The 19,231-nt window shown below is 39.1% G+C and overlaps 2 protein-coding genes across 2 annotated transcripts; both read right to left on the bottom strand.

The window, feature by feature from the left end:
- Positions 1–840: 840 nt before the first annotated feature.
- LOC105306198 (olfactory receptor 51G1) lies at positions 841–1,932 on the bottom strand. The gene has a single exon (XM_011381109.2). The coding sequence runs from the start codon at positions 1,869–1,871 to the stop codon at positions 906–908; it is 966 nt and encodes a 321-aa protein (XP_011379411.1). The 5' UTR covers positions 1,872–1,932; the 3' UTR covers positions 841–905.
- A 15,730-nt stretch (positions 1,933–17,662) lies between these two features.
- On the bottom strand, positions 17,663–18,601 carry LOC105306238 (olfactory receptor 51A4-like). The gene has a single exon (XM_023523895.1). The coding sequence runs from the start codon at positions 18,599–18,601 to the stop codon at positions 17,663–17,665; it is 939 nt and encodes a 312-aa protein (XP_023379663.1).
- Between the last annotated feature and the right edge of the window lie 630 nt (positions 18,602–19,231).

Raw genomic sequence — 19,231 nt, 5'->3', positions numbered from 1 at the left:
AGAAGAGGCAGAGAGTTTATCATATTACAGGGAAGATAATCCTGTTTTAAATCTTAGCTATGAAGTTTCTGTAAGAGAAAAACAGAATATGATATGGAAAGAAATAATACAAAAGCTCACATATTTTAGTCCAGAAAAGAGTGGAGAAAAGAAACCAGGTTAAGAGAGAAGAAGCAGAGAAAGAAGGAAGTATCTTATATATAAAGATGATACCTTGAGGAGAGATGGAACTAGGAGAAACTGGATGACCTAAAGGAAATATTATTGGATTAGACTGAGAGAAACTGATGCTAAAATGATTTTTTTTAAAAAAAAATTCACTATTTTTTTAAAAATTCAGTTTTTTTATTGTTGTTATTGCAATTTTCCTGTTGTAATTGATTGGTAGAAGTTTATGAGGAGGACAGGTGATTTAGAAAGAAAATAAGTAACATTTTACTCCTGCACATCCTAGTTATGGTATGAGTAAGGTTGTCACCCATCTATATTTACCTAGTGACTACAATGTATAGTTCTCATGTTATTTTACCTCTTTTTGTCTCTTTGTTTCTATTACTGCAATAATACATGCCTCGGTAATACCAAATGTTAGTATATGTGGGGAAACTAGAGTTCAAAAAGTTTAAATAGCAGGTAGTCTAAATATTTGTTGAGAATTGATTATCAGGCACTGTGTTAGAGATTGACAGGAATTATTTAATCTTCACAACATCTATACTCATTTTATGATTGAGGAAACCAAAGAACAGGGAAGTAGGTAATTTTCCCAAGGTCGCACATGCATTATGTTGCATAGTTAATTCCCTTTTTGTTGATGATTGGGAGTCTGTTATTTTCCCACAGCATAGCTGAAAACAAAAACACCTATGAGCTTTGTGCCCCAAACTGCCTTCCTTCACCCTAACCTAACCCTGCCAAAAACATCTAAGTGATTTTACAAACTCAAACTTCTTAGTGATACGTTGGCGGATTTGCTTGGTCTTGATGCTGTAGACAATGGGGTTCATGAGAGGTGGTACCAACAGATACACATAAGACATGAGGAGGTGAACCATGTGGGGCAGATGTTCACCAAAGCGGTGCACAAGAGACAAGCCAATCATGGGGATGTAGAAGAGTAGCACTGCACACATATGGGAGACGCAGGTGTTGAGGGCTCGAAGTCGCTCCTGATGGGAAGCAATGCTTAGTACAGTGCGGAGGATGAGGGCATAGGAGAGGAAGATAATCAGTGAGTCTGCACCCACCGTGCAGGCCACAACAAAGAGCCCATAAACATGATTGACGATGATGCTAGAGCAAGCCAGCTTCATGATCTCTAGGTGCAGACAATAGGCATGGGCCAGCACATGGGAGCGGCAGTACTGGAAGCGCTTCAGGAGGAATGGCAGGGGGAGGATGCATAGGGCGCTTCTAAGCACTGAGATCAGCCCCATCTTGACAACACGTGCAGGTGTCAAGATTGTGGAGTAATGCAATGGGTTGCAGATGGCCACATAACGGTCAACGGACATGGACAATAGAACTGAAGACTCCACAAGAGACAAGGTATGGATGAAGAAGAGCTGAGTGAAGCAGGCAGGAATACCAATCTCTCTGGCATCAAACCAGAAGATGCCTAGCACAGTGGGCAGTGTAGAAAGGCAAAGGCCCAAGTCTGTGAGGGCCAGCATAGCCAAGAAATAGTACATGGGTTCATGGAGGGTGGCATCAGTACGAATCACATGGAGGATGGTCAGGTTTCCTACAATAACTGTCAAATAGATGGAACAGAAGGGAATAGAGATCCAGCCATGGAGATCTTCTAGACCTGGGAAGCCCGTCAGGAAGAAAGTGGCTTTTTGGAGGCTGCTATTATAAAAGATTGTCATGGCTTTATAATCTCGGATTCACCGACCTACAATATAGAATAGGGCTCTTGGAAAGTGATATGGCTGAGTTATCACTCACCTAAGTATCCTGGGTACAGAGAGTCAGGAAAGATCTGCAGATAAAATGGAAGGGCCTAGGAAGAAGACTTTCATAGGGGATTTCTCTATCTTGTGGATGCCATGTGATTTAGCCTTATGGTGGTATATCCACCAGTGTTGGACTTTCCGTAGTTCAATGAGGTCACCTCAGATGGCACTGTTTTCACGCATTTCTCTCTGGAAAAAAAAAAAAAGTGCAATTCAATCAGTAAAGCATTCAGAATCTGTATCATATACAAGGGGAATTGGTACTACACATCATTTTCATACGTGTGTACTACTATCAGGTACATATCGTATGCCTTCAAATGGTTTTATAATATAGCTGGGGACTGTGTTTCATTATACAATGCCTAGTCTGCAGAGAAATGCAGAGGAAGCACTGAGTAAGTGTTGGTTGAATTCCTTGAACTTATAACTTGTGATGAGAATGAGGCCCTTCCTGAATCTACATAAAAGATTCTGAGAAGGAAAATGATGGTATGCATATCTGAAGTCTGGACTTGAAATGTCTGAAAAGTGTCAAAGTCTTTAGAAAACAAGTAATTCTAGGAAAGGGTGTTTTAGGCTTGAATTCTAAGAGATATCAGGAGAGATATATGTTTCTAACATCAGGGCAGTTAAACTGGGGCTAGATGTATACATGGGGATGCAGAGGGGCTATGCACAAAATCTGAAACACAAATAAAAAGAAACCTGAAATGGCCAGGAAAAAGCCTCTAGTCTTTAGCTTATAATGAGGAAATTAAATCTTAAGGCTCTCAGAGTGAGCAAGGCCTCTGTGGCTGGATCAATATGACACACAGGTATAGGTCTGTCCTTATAATAACTGACCTGGCTCTCCTTTACTTCTGCCTTTGGAATGTTAATTCAATTACATCAATTGCAAGCCACACTATAATAGATTCATGTATATTAATATGGTATGACTAATATACTATCATATGTATAAAAAGCTTATAAGCTAATACTCCTTTAATATGTTATATTTTTGTTACTTTCCTAAGTCCCTGATATATATTATGCTATTCAACTCTCACAACACTGGTATAAGTTCTATTCTAAGGATCATATTACAGGTGAGAAAAGGGTGGCACAAAGAGGTAATGTAACCTGGGTATGATTACAGAGTGAGTAATATTGAGGATGGCATTTAAACCCTGACTATATACTCCAGAGTCTATATTATTGTTCCCACATCATATTTCCCCCACCCCCTACTACTACATAGCACTTTAGCTCTTACAAAAGTCAAGCAATGAAAAAAAAATAAATTAACTTAAAAAACTTCAAAACTGGAATGTTTGTACTTTGGCACATCTATGGATAGCCATTTCCATTATACACATAACATTAGATGGACCAAGATGGGTAACAATAGAGAAGAAATATGTTTCAGGGGATTGACTTTAGTTTGGAACATTCTGAACGTAAGCTTAAAAAAGAATTCTTGGAGAGAGTGTCTAGAGGCTGTTATATGTAGTGATCTTTGGTTTGAGTGATGGCTTGAGCAGATGCAGTGTAGAAAAGAAAGACAAGGGCTCAGTTCTTAATACTGGAAACTATTTTAAGTGAAAGTTAGACATAAAAATAAAACTAGAAAAGAGACAGAGAATGAAGAATCAGAGAAACAAGATGAAACTAGTAGTGATATCACTAAAGTCAAGTCACCACTGTTAATTACAAAAAAGAGATGACATAGGATGAGGGTTTTTAAAAAGCCACTGCACTTATGATGGTGAGGTCATTGTTAATTTTTTAGAGACTATTTCAATAGATTTGGGAAAGATATAAGGGCTTAAATTATCAGTGGGTGGGGAAGAATAAGGAAAAAGTGTATGTTATTTGTATTTTCCTTCTAAGAGAAAATCTGTAAGATGCATTAAAATATCAGGGTATTTTAAGGAAGTAAGATGGAAAGTTGAGGCTACTCTTTCAAAAGGCTTCCTTTTTTTATTATTAAGATAGAGGGTTATTGAAAGGCCGATGATAAAAAAAAGATGTGAAATCCATACTCACCTTTTGCCATTTACACTTCAAGTCAAAACAAGTAATAATAATAATATAATAATTGATATAGTAATAAAATCCCTCAAAGGAGAAGCAAGGAAAGGACATAAAGAGGGACAGCTAGGAAAGAGGAAAACTGAAGGAGAGAAGTAGAGACTTGGTAAGAAGGTAGGCTGTCAAGGAAAAAGGGAATATTTCAGGATTTGGAGAGCATGCTGTGGTTAGCACAGGCAACAATGCAATCTTGTTCTGATAATTGAGAGAGGAAATGGCAACGGATTGTTTAAAAGGAATGATAATAAAGAAGTAAAAATTTTCCATCAATTAAGGGGAAATGCAAACAAGAGTTTGAATATATGTGTATCTTTTAGTCAGTTGACTCACAAGGAAGCTGATTTCTATCTCTCATACTAGCCATTTCTGAGTTTGTAAAATAGAAAAAACATTTTGAGGTCATCTATTTCACTCCTATATCTCCAAACAATGAAGGATCATTCTGCCTGCTTAGTGAGAAGTTTATCCATAGTATTCCATCTCAGTTATTATCTCTTTTCCAAATATATTCCTTGCATTTATATTTTGAGTATGAGTAAAAGGCAAGTGCACCAGGTATGGGGAGGCAAAAAAACAAAAAACAAAAACCAAAAAACTCAAAACAAGTCATAACTAGCACCACAGAGATGGAATTTGTCACCAGAGCCTTACAACCTTATTTGTCACCAGAGCCTTGCAACCTTGGCATAGTTTGCTGAATAAATGCATAAATGAGTGGATAAAAAAAGAGATGAGATGCAGTAAATATTAAACAGAATAATTTTTAGTGTGGGAACTCTACATTTTCTTCTCAAAGGCACTCACCTCCAGATTAATGGATCAGAGAAAGTGTCAACGAATTCCTCCACTTAGACAATATCATATACTCTTAATCCTCTCTTCAGCTCCCATTTATTAGGATAAAGGAATGTCATCCTAGGGTCTATGGCAGGAACAGAGGAGAGATGAACTAAACAGTGATTTAAATCATACTCTGACTCCCTCTGACTCATTCTTCATATAATTGCACACAAAGGTATTTAAGATTATCAGTATCTATGTTGGTGACAGTCTGAAAATTACTCCCAAGGACAATCATGACCTTGTATTAGCATAAGGCTTGATTGTTGTAAAGCACTGTCAAACCTTTTTAATATTTAATTATTATAATACAATTTAAGGTAAGGAAGGTAGAGATTACAGCTTTAATTTTAAAGATAAAGAAACTAATGTCGAGAAAAGCGATAAGAGGCAGCAAAGATTAAACCAAATAATTGAGAAGACTTACAAGATCACACACTGAGACAAAACTAGGACTAGATCTGCAGGTCTCCTATCCTCAGTCCAGCTGTCACTCAAAATTTTCTTGACTCATTTGCTATGGGGAGTTAGCAAGTAGCTAAACTGAAAGCTCAGTGTACGGTCCTGCTTGTATGTGTCTCAGTAATCTCTGCATTCCTTGCAATACTTACCTAAGCATCAATGGTTGGAGAGAGAGGGATCTGAAGTGCATACTTCACCACTCAGAACTGGGTGGTAGCTCAGCTACACAGATATTCCCTGATTAAAACACAGACCCTTTTTGAAGAGCCCAGCAGCTTCTCCCCAGGGGGCTTTGCTGAAGCTAAGAATTCCCAGAAGAGTTCTCAAGACTTTTAGCTGAGGATGCAGGTCATGAGAAGCTGAGAAACCCCTATCCTGTATGTGTGCAAGGGATAATTTAAGATGTTAGGACATTTCCAGTTATGAATTTCAGTTTCTGAAATTGGATAAGATAGACCTAGCTAGGTCTGGAGGGCAGTATTACAAGAGACAGAGTTGATTTAGATTCAGTTAAAAGATAAAGCTGATTCAACCTTATTTCTGATACTTTCTAATCATGTGGCCATGTAAGCTAGGACATATTACTTAATCTCTCAGAGAGATTATTTCCTTATATAAAAAGGAATCTCTCCTTCCTTTCTTCCTTCCTTCCTTCCTTCCTTCCTTCCTTCCTTCCTTCCTTCCTTCCTTCCTTCCTTCCTTCCTTCCTTCCTTCCTTCCTTCTTTCTTCCTTCCTTCCTTCCTTCCTTCCTTCCTTCCTTCCTTCCTTCCTTCCTTCCTTCCTTCCTTCTTTCTTTCCTTCCTTCCTTCCTTCCTTCTTTTCTTTTTCCTCTTTTTTTTTTTTTAACGCAGACACTGGTACTATCAGGCGTTCTCACATATTTTAGCGTAAACTGCTAGTACAGTTTGGTTTGGGTTTAGGGAGAAGGAAGGTCATCCTTGGCCTTCAGTCTTAAACTATATGTTTCTTAATTACTTTTGACCATTCCTTGTGTGTGTGAGTGTGTGTGTGTGTTTTTCCCCAGTACATGTGTGGTTTGAGTCATAATTCAGAAACTTGTATTCCAAAATGCAAGTTTAATACCTTCGAATGGTTCATCAACCCATTTTAACTGCAAACATCCACATTGATAGTTCTTCTAGAATCAATTTAAACAATTGGAGGAAACATCTCAGTGGAACAGCTGATATGTAATGGATTCTCAGTAAATACTATTATTAAAATAATTAGGAGAGTGACCATGACTCCAGTTTTCCAAGAATGGGCCTAATTTACACTTATTGTCTTGGTTTCTCAATTAGTTTGGAATTGGTCCCATATTTTTTTCATTGTATCAGAATACATTATACATAACTTAATTAAAATTAACCAGGATGGGTTGCCATATCTTCACTTTCTGCTTCAAGTTTCTACTGCAGTTTCTTCTAGTGGCCTGTGAGATACATATGCAGCTATTATAATTCTTAATTTAATACACCTCTAAATCTGATAGATGACCACTGGGATCCCATCACTCTTTCCTTGACCATTTCTAATGGAATATTATTAAAGCTGCAAAGACAGCAGGCAGGGTCATCACTGATAAAATGAAATTCACTGGTATATAAGCATGTAGATACATCTGACTCTTCATAGGTTGGTGGTGGGAGACATTGAACAATGTTACCCCTTCCAGATACAATTTTTAAACCAACCATTTGTGTTGCCTCTTGTACCAAAGCCTGTGAAATGAATGAAACCACTGAGCTGCCATTAGCCTAGGATCAATAGAAAATAATTCGATTACATGAACCAAAAAAAAAAAAAAAAAATGTTCAGGGAATAAAAACTGATCAATGCTTAGTGCTTATAATTTATTATAAGTATATGATTTATTTCATTGTTTGATAAGCTTATTTTTCAATAAGCCCATTGGCAGCAAGAACCCTAAAAATGAAAGTTCACCTTTAAATTCTCTATTCTGTTTCTTAGGAAATTTGACAATTAACGTATAACTTGAGCAGAATGTTTGTCAATTTGTGCCATTGCTGTGGTGGCCAAATATATAATTTATCAGGTGATATAATTTATCACCTGACGACCAGAAAAAAATTAGCACTCACTTCAAAAGTGTGTGAATTCTTTTAAGAACACTGTACCTGAAGGTAATAATTTACCATATATAGCTACTGAAGATAGATTTAATGCTATATATTCATGATATTTCATATGTATTAAATAACTGCTCATTCTAATGAATTGTATTTCCTTTTTATTGCAAGTTTTCCAGTCTTTGTGAAAAGGGAAGGGATAGCTGTTATGTTAGCTTCATTAGCAAAAGCTAGTGATTTTAAATCACTAGTCAGATGCTTCAGAAAGGAAATTGATTTTTTAACTTTATAATTTTTATTTAATATTTCAAATTTATTGAGATAATCAATATATAACGTTGTGTAAATTTAAGGTATTAAGTGTGTTGATTTGGTACATTTCTTTATTGCAAAATGATTACCACTGTGGCATAGCATTAGCTAAAACCTCCATCACATCACATAATTACTATTACCTTTTTGTAAGAACATTTAAGATCTACTCTCGTAAGAACATTCGAGTATATAATACATTATTGTTCATTATAATCACAATACTGTATATTAGATCCTCAGGAATTATTCTTTTTTCAATCTGAAGTTTGTACTTTTTGACCAACATCTCCCCATTTCTCTCACTCTCCAGCTCCTGGTAACCACCATTCTATTCTCTGTTTCTACAAGTTCAGTTCTTTATTGTTGCTGTTGTTTTAGATTCCACATATAAATGATATCACAGGAGTTTTCTTCTTTCTTATGGCTAAATAATATTCTATTGTACATTCTTTATCCATTTATCTATTTATAGGCACTTAGGTTTTTCCCATACCTGGGCTATTATGAACAATGCTGAAATAAATATAAGAGTACAGATGTCTCTTTGATATCCCATTTTTATTTCCTTTGGATATATACCTACAAGTGGGATGGTAGATCATCACATGGCAGGTCTATCTTTAAATTTTTGCAAAACGTCCATATTTTTTTCATAGTGTCTCTATCAATTCACATTCCCACCAACAGTGCATAAAGGTTCTCTTTTCTCCACATCTTTGCCAGCATTTGTTCCCTCTTATCTTTTTTAAAAGATTTTTTATTAAAATATAGCTAACATACAACATTCTATAAGTTTCAGGTGTATACCATGGTTATTCACATTTATATACCTAAAGAAGCAATTATTAAGATAAGTCCAGTAACCATCCAACACCACACAATGCTATCACAATATTATTGACTATATCCTGTATGCTGAATCCCAGGTTTTATATTTGGAAGTCTGATATTCCTATTCCCCTTCATCTTCCCCCTCTTTTGATTTTTCAATTACAGTTGACATTCAATATTATTTTATGTTAGTTTCAGGTGTTCAACATAGTGGTTAGACATTTACATAATTTACTATGTGATTCCACTGACTAGTCTTATACTCACCTGGTTCTATACATAGTTGCTACCATATTATTGAATGCATTCCCTATGCTTTACTTAACATCTTCATGACTACTTCGTAACTGCTAATTTGCAATTTTTAATCCCTTCACCTTTTTCATTTTCCCGTCCCCAAATGCTTCTCCCATCTGGTAACCATCAGTTCGTTATCTGAATCTATGAGTCTGTTTCTGTTTTGTTTGTTTATTTTATTTTTTATGTTTCACATATAAATGAAATCACATGGTATTTATCTTTCTCTGTCTAACTTATTTCACTTACATAATATCTTTGAGTTTCATCCATGTTGTCTCCAAAGGTAAGATTTCATTCATTTTTATGGCTGAATAATAGTCCTTTGAATATATGTACCACATCTTCTTTATCCAGTTGTCTATTGATGGGTATTTAGGTTGCTTCCATAGCTTGGTTATTGCAAATAATGTTTCAATGAACACAGGGGTACATACATATTTTTTTGAATTAGAGTTTTTAAAAATTTCTTCAGTTAAATATCCAGAAGTGGAATTGTTGGGTCATATGGTAGTTCTATTTTTAATTTTCTGAGGAACTTCCAAACTGTTTTCCAGAGTGGATGCACCAATTTGTAATGCCAACAATAGTACACTAAAGTTCCCTTTTCTCCACATCCTCATCAACATTTGTTGTTTGTCGGTTTATTGATGATGGCCATTCTTAAAGGTGTGAAGTGATATCTCACTGTGGTTTTAATTTGCATTTCTGTATGGAAATCTTTAGGATTTCAAACTTAAGAAGGCCTGTCTGGTAAATTAACATTCTTTCTGCATCTGTGTAAATAATGAGGGCAAATCTAATGAGGGAAAGCCTTATTTTGTGATCAAGAATAATCTTTCTTTGAAATAATATTTTATTAAAATTGAGAGACTATAGAGAAAAATGTGTGTTCCATTAGATAACCAATAAGGGTATGTTGTAAACAAAGAACGCACCCTTATTGGTTATCTAATTCTGATTATGTGGGGACTTTGTGTTTTCACTGCCTTTGAACTATTGTCCAGCTCTGTTTTGTAGCTACAAATTGTAGCTACTAATAGCTGTTAAGAAAACAAAAATTCAACCAAGTAAATTTAAAGATCTAATTGGCTTTACTGAAAGAGTCTTGAATTAAGCAGCATCCCATCTGGTAAATTAGGGAGGTGATCTGAGAAGTTCTATAAAATGTAAGAATTTTAAAGGCAGAAGGAGGGAGAGACAAGGAAGTTATTAGCAGATGAAAAGAAAGAATTGGTTCAGGCCAGGTCATCTTCTTTTGGGGAGGAAGGGAAAAGCAGGGGTTTAATCATACAGATTTCCTCATTAGTGGAAGGTCCATTGGTCTGTGTTCTGCAAAGTAGAAGAAGCTATATTTGTACTCATTTGCAAATAATATCAATATTCCTATCTATCAATGTATCTTTTATATGAGTTCTTCTTTGACCTGGTTTTATCATGTTATGGCACGAACGATTCTAAAACCCATGGAGCCAATTGAGAATAATTATGAGCCTTTATTAGCCGGCCGGCGACTGACTCTCTACCACGCAGGGTTAGAGGAAATCAGCCCCGAGCTTCCCGAAGAGGCAGTTTATAAGGTCTCCTACTACATCTTTGAATGAACAGATTACAAGAAGCAGAAGTTAGTCGTTAACTTTTTGTACACAGATAAATGTATTCGGGGAACTCTCAGATCAAACAGGGCCTAATAGACAGTTTTGTCATCTTCACCTTGGAATGTTGCACTTCTCCTGGCGCTGGCACCTGGAGATATCACCTCTTTGTAACTGAGTTACTGCTTCTCCTGGGGCAGGCACCTGGAGATACCACTTCCCTGAAACTGGAGAATTTTCACTTTTACAATCATTTGCCCAGTTCTTTCATTAAAAATGAATTAAATGAGATATTTAATGGATGTTCATTTTATATCTTTGTGAGAGCTATAGTTTTATCTTTTTTGAAAATTAGTCTTTATCAGGGTTTACATTCTTGTATGGGAGAGAGACAAATAAATAACATACAGTATAATGAATTATAGCATCAGGTAAAACTCCCATAGATACCTGAAAGACCAGAAATTTTCTACCCTGCGTAACTTAGAAAGTGATATTTTAATGCTCAGGAAGGAAATAGTAAATAAATTAAATTCTTCTTATTTTAATAAATAAATTAAATTCTTCTTATTTTATAAAAACTCTGCATGTGTGTATATTTTTTTTATTGGTTTCATGTATATATGTATGTCATTGCCCATCTCAAGTTCAGTTCCCAAGAGCATAGTCATATCTCATAATGTTGTGGCACGAATGATTCTGAGACCCATGGAGCCAATTGAGATTAATTATGAGCCTTGATTAGCCGGCCGGCGACTGACTCTCTACCACGCAGGGTTAGAGGAGATCAGCCCCGAGCTTCTAGAGAAGGCAGCTTATAAAGCCTCCTACTACATCCTTGAATAAGCAGATTACAAGAAGCCGAAGTTAGCCATTAACGTTTTGTACAAAGATAAATGTATCCGGGGAACTCTCAGATCAAACAGGGCCTAGTAGACAGTTTTATTATTTTCACCTTGGAATGTTGCACTTCTCCTGGGGCTGGCGCCTGGAGATATCACCTCCCTGTGACTGAGTTACTGCTTGCACCTGGAGATACTGCCCTCCCTGAAACTGGAGAATTGCCACTTTTACATTCCCCACTGGTTTTCGTAGGAATTCAAACCACTGAATCTTCAACCTGGAGTGGCTGGTAATGAGTTCTGAAGACCAAGAGTTTTACTGCCTGTACCCACTTCTTAACATAGGCTGTTATCTAATTAATTACACAGGGCCCGAACAAAAGGCCCAGGAAGACTAGAATAAGGGGGCCGGTGATGGCCGTAAGGAGAGTTGTTAACCAAGGGGTATTATTAAAAAGTCCTTCATACCAAGATTCTCTGCGCCTAAGTCGTTCTTCTCTGTTTTTAACCCTCTGTTTTATTAGTGCTAAGCTGTCTTATATAATTCCAGAATGGTTAGTATAAAAACAGCAAGTTTCACCTAGTGCTATGCAAAGACCTCCTTGTTTTAGGAACAGAAGGTTTAGTCCTCTTCTGTTCTGCAGGACTCTTTAGCCAGGGAGTTGAGAGAAGTCTCAAGGTGGCTGATAGAATTTTCAAGAGTTGATAGGTCTTCTTTTATTTGTTGGCTTAAGGCCTTATAGTTGGAACTTCCCGTAACAAGGCCTGCTGTTCCTACTGCAGCAGATCTTGCTACCCCTATTCCTATTAAAAGGGGAACTAAAATAGGGACCCTTTTCACTCTGGCCTGTAGATATTGGAAGTGCTTTTGCCCCCTGCTCACCAGAGTAAAAGTAGACCTGAGGAATGACATGAACTAGGACACAAAATCCAGCATTTTTTCTCTAGTAGTTAAGGTTGATGAGAATTCCCTCTTACATTATTAATAGCAATTAATCTAATTATAATTAAACCCGGTAGAGTCTTATCTTGAGAGGGTCTCCTGTTAGGCAGACACGCCATTTCTCAGTCTCTGGTGGTGGTTGAGCAGCCTTGATGCGGGTGTGATGAATCCAATGATGTCTCCCAGCAACCTTGACTGCGGTGGGAGTGGTGAAGATGACAGGAAAGGGTCCGTCCCAGCGGGGCTCAAGGGCGGCTGGCTGTGTCTTCTTTACCCAAATCCAGTCACCAGGGGAGTGGCTATGAGGTTTAAGTGACTGTCCAGGGCTCTCCCGGGTGGCAGAGATTAAGTGTTGAATCTCCTTCCTTGCTGAGTGTAGTGCCTGTAAGGACTTAAGTAGTGAGAAATTGTGAATTTCAGTCACCACTTCTACCCCTATCTTGGGCAGAAGAGGCGACGGTCTCCTAAATATGATTTCATATGGGGTGAGGCCTTGGAGGTAAGGGGTACATCTCACCCTAAGAAGGGCAAAGGGGAGGAGGCTCACCCAATTCTCGCCAGTTTCAAGTTTAAATTTGGTTAAAGTTTCCTTTAAAGTCCTGTTCATTCTTTTTACCTGGCCTGAACTCTGAGGTCTATATATACAGTGTAGTTTCTAATTAATGCCTAATATTCTGGCTAAGGTTTGACTTGTTTTGGCGATGAACGCCGGGCCATTGTCAGACCCCAATATTAATGGCAAGCCAAATCGGGGTACTATTTCTGATACTAATTTCTTAGCTAGTATCTGAGCAGTTTCTCTCCTAGTTGCGAAGGCTTCAGCCTATCTTGAGTAGGTGTCGATGAACACGAGTAGATACTTAAATTCAAAAGTTCCAGGGCTTACTTCTGTAAAGTCTAGTTTCCAATGTTCCCCCAGGGCTTGGCCCCTTAGTCTTGATCCAATTTGCACTTTAACAGGAGGCCCAGGGTTAACTTGGGCGCAAATATAACATCTTGTTACCTCTTTGGCAGTTTTGTATAGTCCTGGGATATAATAGTCTCTTTTCAAAGGTTCAATCAACTTTGTTCTTCTTAGGTGGGTGCTCTGATGGACTAGAGAGATTAGTTTCCGACTTAAGGCACCGGGTACTAGGGTGCATCCATCCGGGAGGCGAATCTACCCAGTGGGTCTTTTTACCCCCTTTAGCTTACTGCATAATTCAAGTTCACCCGGGGTGTAGACGGTGAGTCTGGAAGCGTTCTGGGGGGCAGAACTGGAAGAATGTCAATGGGCCGCACTGGTTTTTGGGCAGCTTCCTTTGCAATTCGTTCAGCAAAGGCATTTCCCCGGGCTCTCTCAGACTCAGCTCTCTGGTGACCTGGACAGTGTATGATAGCCACTTTCTTAGGCAGCCAGATGGCTTCCAGGAGAGCTAGGATCTCTTCTCTGTTCCTGATTTCCTTACCCCCTGAGGTGAGTAATCCTCTCTCTTTATAGGGTGCCCCATGAATATGCGCAGTAGCAAAGGCATACCTGCTGTCTGTATAGATGTTAACTGTCTTCTCCTTACCCCATCGGGAGTGCTTGGGTCACAACAATGAGTTCGGCTTGCAGGGCTGATGTTCCGTGGCTCAGGGCCTGAGGCCAGATGACAGTCCCTCCGGCAACTACTGCCGCCCCAGCATACCTGACTCCTTCTGCGAGGAAGCTGCTTCCATCGGTGTACAGTGTGGCATCTGGCTGTGGCCACGAGACGTCAGTCAGGTCTGGCCTGAGGCAGGCGATGTTATCCAAAAGCTCAAGACAATCATGTAATGGTTGCTGAGGGTCATCTTCAGGCAAAAGGGTGGCTGGGTTAAGAACAGAAGTTTTCAAGAATTGTTCTTGTGGGGAATTAAGGAGAAGAACCTGGTATTGAGTGATCTGTGTATTTGAAATCCAACGATCGGGGCGCTGCAGAACATGGTTTCCAATGCATGGGGGGCTATAATCTGGATAGTCTGCCCTAAAGTCAACTTCAGGGCTTCTTTGGTGAGGATGGCCGTGGCTGCAATGGCCCGCAAGCAATTAGGCCACCCTGCTGCCACACAGTCCAGTCTTTTGGAGAGGTATGCAACAGGTCTCTTCCATGGTCCTAAAGTCTGGGTGAGGATCCCCTTTGCTATGCCTCTAGTTTCAGTCACAAAGATTTGGAACGGCTTGTCTAAAGTAGGCAGAGCCAAAGCAGGGGCTGTGGTCAAGGCTGTTTTTAGGGCCTCAAAGGACTCTTTCTCTGCTTTCCCCCAGTGCAAGTCCTCAGACTTTCCCCCAGTGCCGGCATACAGGGGCTTGGCTAACTGCAAACCCTGGGATCCAGAGCCTGCAGTAGCCTACGGCCCCGAGAAACTCTCGGACCTGCCGCTTGGTGGTGGGTTGGGGTATTTTTAAAATGGCCTCAATTCTGCTTGATGACAGAGTCCGGTGGCCTCCTTGCAGCTTATATCCTAAATACGTTGCCTGGGAAGTGCAGAGTGGAGCTTTCTTAGCGGACATCCGGTATCCCTTAACCTCTAATTCTTGTAATAAATCTTAAGTGGCCCGCTTACATTCTACATCTGTTGTAGCAGCTAAGAGTAAATCATCTACATATTGTAAAAGAACAGTCTCTGGATGTCTCTGATGAAAGTCAAGGAGGTCCCGGCTCAGAGCCTCCTCAAACAATGTGGGTGAGTTCTTAAATCCCTGCGGCAGTCTAGTCCAAGTCAATTGTCCTGAATACAGTTTATCAGGGCCCTCCCATTCAAATGCAAATAGTGGTTGACTCGCCTTTGCTAGGGGGAGAGTGAAGAAAGCGTCCTTTAAATCAAGGACGGTGTATACCTGGTGGCTAGGCGGCAGTTGGCTGAGGAGGGTGTAGGGGTTGGGAACGATGGGATGTATAGTTTCAACACGCTTATTTACTTCTCTGAGGTCCTGTACTGGCCTGTAGTCTTGAGAACCTGGTTTCTGAACTGGAAGCAGCGGGGTATTCCAAGGCGAATGGCAGGGGACTAAGATCGCTTCGTTTAAGAGCCTCCAAATATGTGATACCGGACTTAGCACAACAATAGGAGGCTGATGGGCTGCTAATCAAAGGGCGGTGCTGTAGCAGCAAGAAATCTTGTAAAAAGAAGAGTTAATAAACTGAAAATCACAAAAATCACAAGAGATATTCAGAGACCAGAGCGATCAGACAATCAGACAAACTTGACGGAAGACCAAGGCAATAGGAGGCCAACAGTACATTCGACCGGTCCGGACTAACATACACAATACAGACAGACAAAACAGACTACAGGCAACACAAAAACGCTAGCATATCAGAAACTGAAACTGAAACAGGTTCAGGGTCAGGATCTGGACGCGGTCGTGCCCCGCCGGGAGCAACCAGGGCCGTGGGTCTTAGGGAATACTTCCCTTCTCCTTCTGGGGAGGATCTCGCTGGGGCCTCCAAATGTTATGGGGTGAATGATTCTGAGACCCACGGAGCCAATTGAGATTAATTATGAGCCTTTATTAGCCCGCCGGCGACTGACTCTCTACCACGCAGGGTTAGAGGAGATCAGCCCCGAGCTTCTAGAGAAGGCAGCTTATAAAGCCTCCTACTACATCCTTGAATAAGGAGATTACAAGAAGCCATTAACGTTTTGTACAAAGATAAATGTATCTGGGGAACTCTCACATCAAACAGGGCCTAGTAGACAGTTTTATTATTTTCACCTTGGAATGTTGCACTTCTCCTGGGGCTGGCGCCTGGAGATTATCACCTCCCTGTGACTGAGTTACTGCTTGCACCTGGAGATACTGCCTCCCTGAAACTGGAGAATTTCCACTTTTACAATAAAAGTGAAAATTATATATTGGAAAGGATGTTTTAAATAAATAGGCAGTCTTCTGTCACTTCTGATTACTATTCCATTGTCATATAAATGTATACTATTAATTCTCAAATTAATAAATAGAATATAAATTTATGATGAAAATGGCAAACATATATTGTGTTCATAAGGCTGGTAAAGCAAGCTGGGTGAAAGTGGAACCTTAGAATACATTTTATGTTATATAAAAACCCCAATCTAAATCCTAATCCAACAAATGTGCAAGACTGATTCTTCAATCTTAATAAATATTTGAGAGATAACATTGTAAATAATTAATATATGTGTGATTCTGTTACCAGAGAGTGAGGATCCTCTCCCGGCACATTGTCCAGGTTCTTGATGTCTTGAATAAAGAATTGAGCAAGACACTGAAATATAGTAGAAAAGAAAAGTTTTATTAGAAGGGAAAGTACACTTCCAGACTTAGAAGCGGACCTGAGCAAGAGAAATGTGGCTCAAAAGGCCTGATAACAAAGCCTTGGGAGTTTTTATTCCTATTTGCTGTGGGTGGTTACTTTTCTTAGAGGAATGGGCTTCCTTGATTGACAATTAAGATTGACAGGACTCAGAGATTCATCATTTTGCTTTCTGCGCATCTTTGTTCCCAGAATTAAGTCTGTTATAGTGATATTTATGAATTTCCGAGCATATACATCGTATTATAAAGATGGCATAATGAGACTCAGGTGAGTTGAAGGTCGTTGTGTCTTCATTGAGCAGGTGCGAGTGACTGGCTTAAATTGGTACCTAATTCTCTGCTTATTTGTTTCTTTGTGTGAGTTAAAAAAAATGCTTTTGGCTTGCTTAATTGTGGGTGGTTTAGGGCGGACCCCTTCTAGGATAGGATGACTGCAGTGTCTTTGGAGGCAGACCCAAAACCCCCCAACTAACTTTCCTGCCTAGCTCTTTTCTGAGTTATGATCTCCCTTATTATTAGTATGGATGTTGAGCGGGGAAGTCTCTTCTTCCATATCTGCTTCCTGCTGAGAATGGCAGTAGTCCCTGCCTACAGGGGTTTCATAGAGCTCTTTCCCTTTCTGCATCCAGTCAGAGTGGGGTCTTGGGTTTCCTGCTGAAGTGCCACCTCAGTCCCTAGACAAGGAAAAGAAGATATATTATTTAAATCATATATCTATTAATTTCTATTATTGATTTGCCTGTTAAGTGAGTAAAGGGAAACAAGCTTGGTTAATATATCTCTTAAAGAGTAAAAAAGACCTTTGGCCTAAATTCCCCTCCCCTCTCAGACTCTAAGGGCCCTGTCTGGCCTAACACCATTTCTGCTAACAATGGGCTGATGACCCTTATCAATAGCCTGAGGATCTGAGTTTCCAGTTTTCAAGGCAATTATCAGGATTTGAGGAAGAGGGCCTTTTTCCCTAAGAAAGGACAAGAACTTAACTAGGTTTACTAAAAAGATTAAGAATTTTACAAGTGATGACCCATGTCAATTTTTTATTGTTTCATTCTGCTTGTTTTATGTCATTTACTGATCAGGTTTTCATTGTGATTAAGCATTTCTGTCAGCTGTTAGGGAAACTGACACAGTTTTTCTAAAGCCAGATTTCTTATCTGTTGGCTCTTCACACAATATACAATGGGATTCATCAATGGAGGTACCAGAAGGAAAACATCAGCCATGAGGACCGTAATGATTGGTGAACTGTGTTTGGCAAACCGGTAGATGAAAGCTAGGGAGATGATGGGAACATAGAAGATGAGGACGGCACAGATGTGGGAGACACATGTATTGAGGACCTTGAGTCTTTCCCTCTGGGATGCTATGTTCAATACTGCTTTCAGAATCAGCATGTAGGACATGAAAATAAATGTCAAGTCTGCGATGCTTGTGAGAGCCACAAATAAGCCATAGATGACATTGACCTTGTTGTTAGAGCACGACAGCTTCATGACATCCTGATGGAGGCAGTAGGAATGGGAAAGGAGGTATTCCTTACAGTATCTTAGATGTTTTAGTGTGAAAGGGAAAGGGAGGATCAACAAAACATTTTTGAGAGAAAAAGCAAGCCCGATTTTGGTGACTCTGGAACTGGTCAGAATGGAGGTGTATCTCAGAGGATTGCAAATGGCAATAAAACGATCAAAAGACATAATGAGAAGTGCTGATGACTCCATAGCTGAGAATCCATGAATGAAAAATTCCTGGGCAATACAGGCATCTGAGGAAATTTCTGGAGCATTGAACAAGAATACTCTTAGCATGGTAGGGAGCGAGGAGAGGGACAATCCCAGGTCAGAGACAGCCAACATGGAGAGAAAATAGTACATGGGTTCATGCAGAGAAGGCTCTGTTTTTATGAAAAATAGGATGGCACAGTTCCCCAAGATGGCGACAAGGTACACGAGGCAAATAGGGATAGAAACCCAAATGTTGGCAGGATCCATCCCTGGGATCCCAATCAAGAAGAAGGTAGAAATTTCAATTTCAGAGGTATTGAAGGTGGGCATGCCAGGTATCTGAGGGAAGTAAGATGAGAGGCTCAGGAGAGTCTTCTTGCAGCGGCCCTAATAGATTTGCTCAAACGCCAGACTATCTTATTGCAATCATTGAGGTCTTGTGAATCCAAGTGATATATACATAATTCTTAGATACAAACCTAAATGGAAAGAAATAGGTAGAAAAGTAGACATCAATATCCAACTAAAAACAAAAACTGAGAGAAAAGGAAAACAAATTGACATCAAAACGGAATCTTACAACAGATATGGATTAGAGCAGATATAAGTTCTATGAGGACTGATTGGTCAACTTAAATAACTGCATAGGGGCTTATTTTCCAATTCAAGAACTTGAGACTTTATTATGTAAATACTACAATCAATGTACTATTAAGAATTTATTTAAAATTTCAATGAATTTACATAACATTCAGAGATAAGTATTTATACAATGTTCTCTAATGTAAACATGGATTTTATTTCCTTTCCCCAAATCTTCTTTTATGTATTTCAAAAGTATGGTTATTTTCTCCATAGTGGATTTTATATCTTTTATCAATTTATTTTCAGAATCCTTATGACTTTGTTGCTATTATTTAGAGAATCATTTATTCTCCATTATTTTTCTATTTTTTTTTT

Source organism: Pteropus vampyrus, unplaced genomic scaffold, assembly GCF_000151845.1.
Source record: "Pteropus vampyrus isolate Shadow unplaced genomic scaffold, Pvam_2.0 Scaffold431, whole genome shotgun sequence".
NCBI lineage: Eukaryota > Metazoa > Chordata > Mammalia > Chiroptera > Pteropodidae > Pteropus > Pteropus vampyrus.
The sequence above is the reverse complement of the archived record's forward strand: the minus strand, read 5'-3'. Positions and strand labels throughout refer to the sequence as shown.

Excerpts from the sequence above, each read along its gene's own strand:
- LOC105306238 (XM_023523895.1), bottom strand. The coding sequence starts at position 18,601 with ATGCCCACCTTCAATACCTCTGAAATTGAAATTTCTACCTTCTTCTTG.
- LOC105306198 (XM_011381109.2), bottom strand. The coding sequence starts at position 1,871 with ATGACAATCTTTTATAATAGCAGCCTCCAAAAAGCCACTTTCTTCCTG.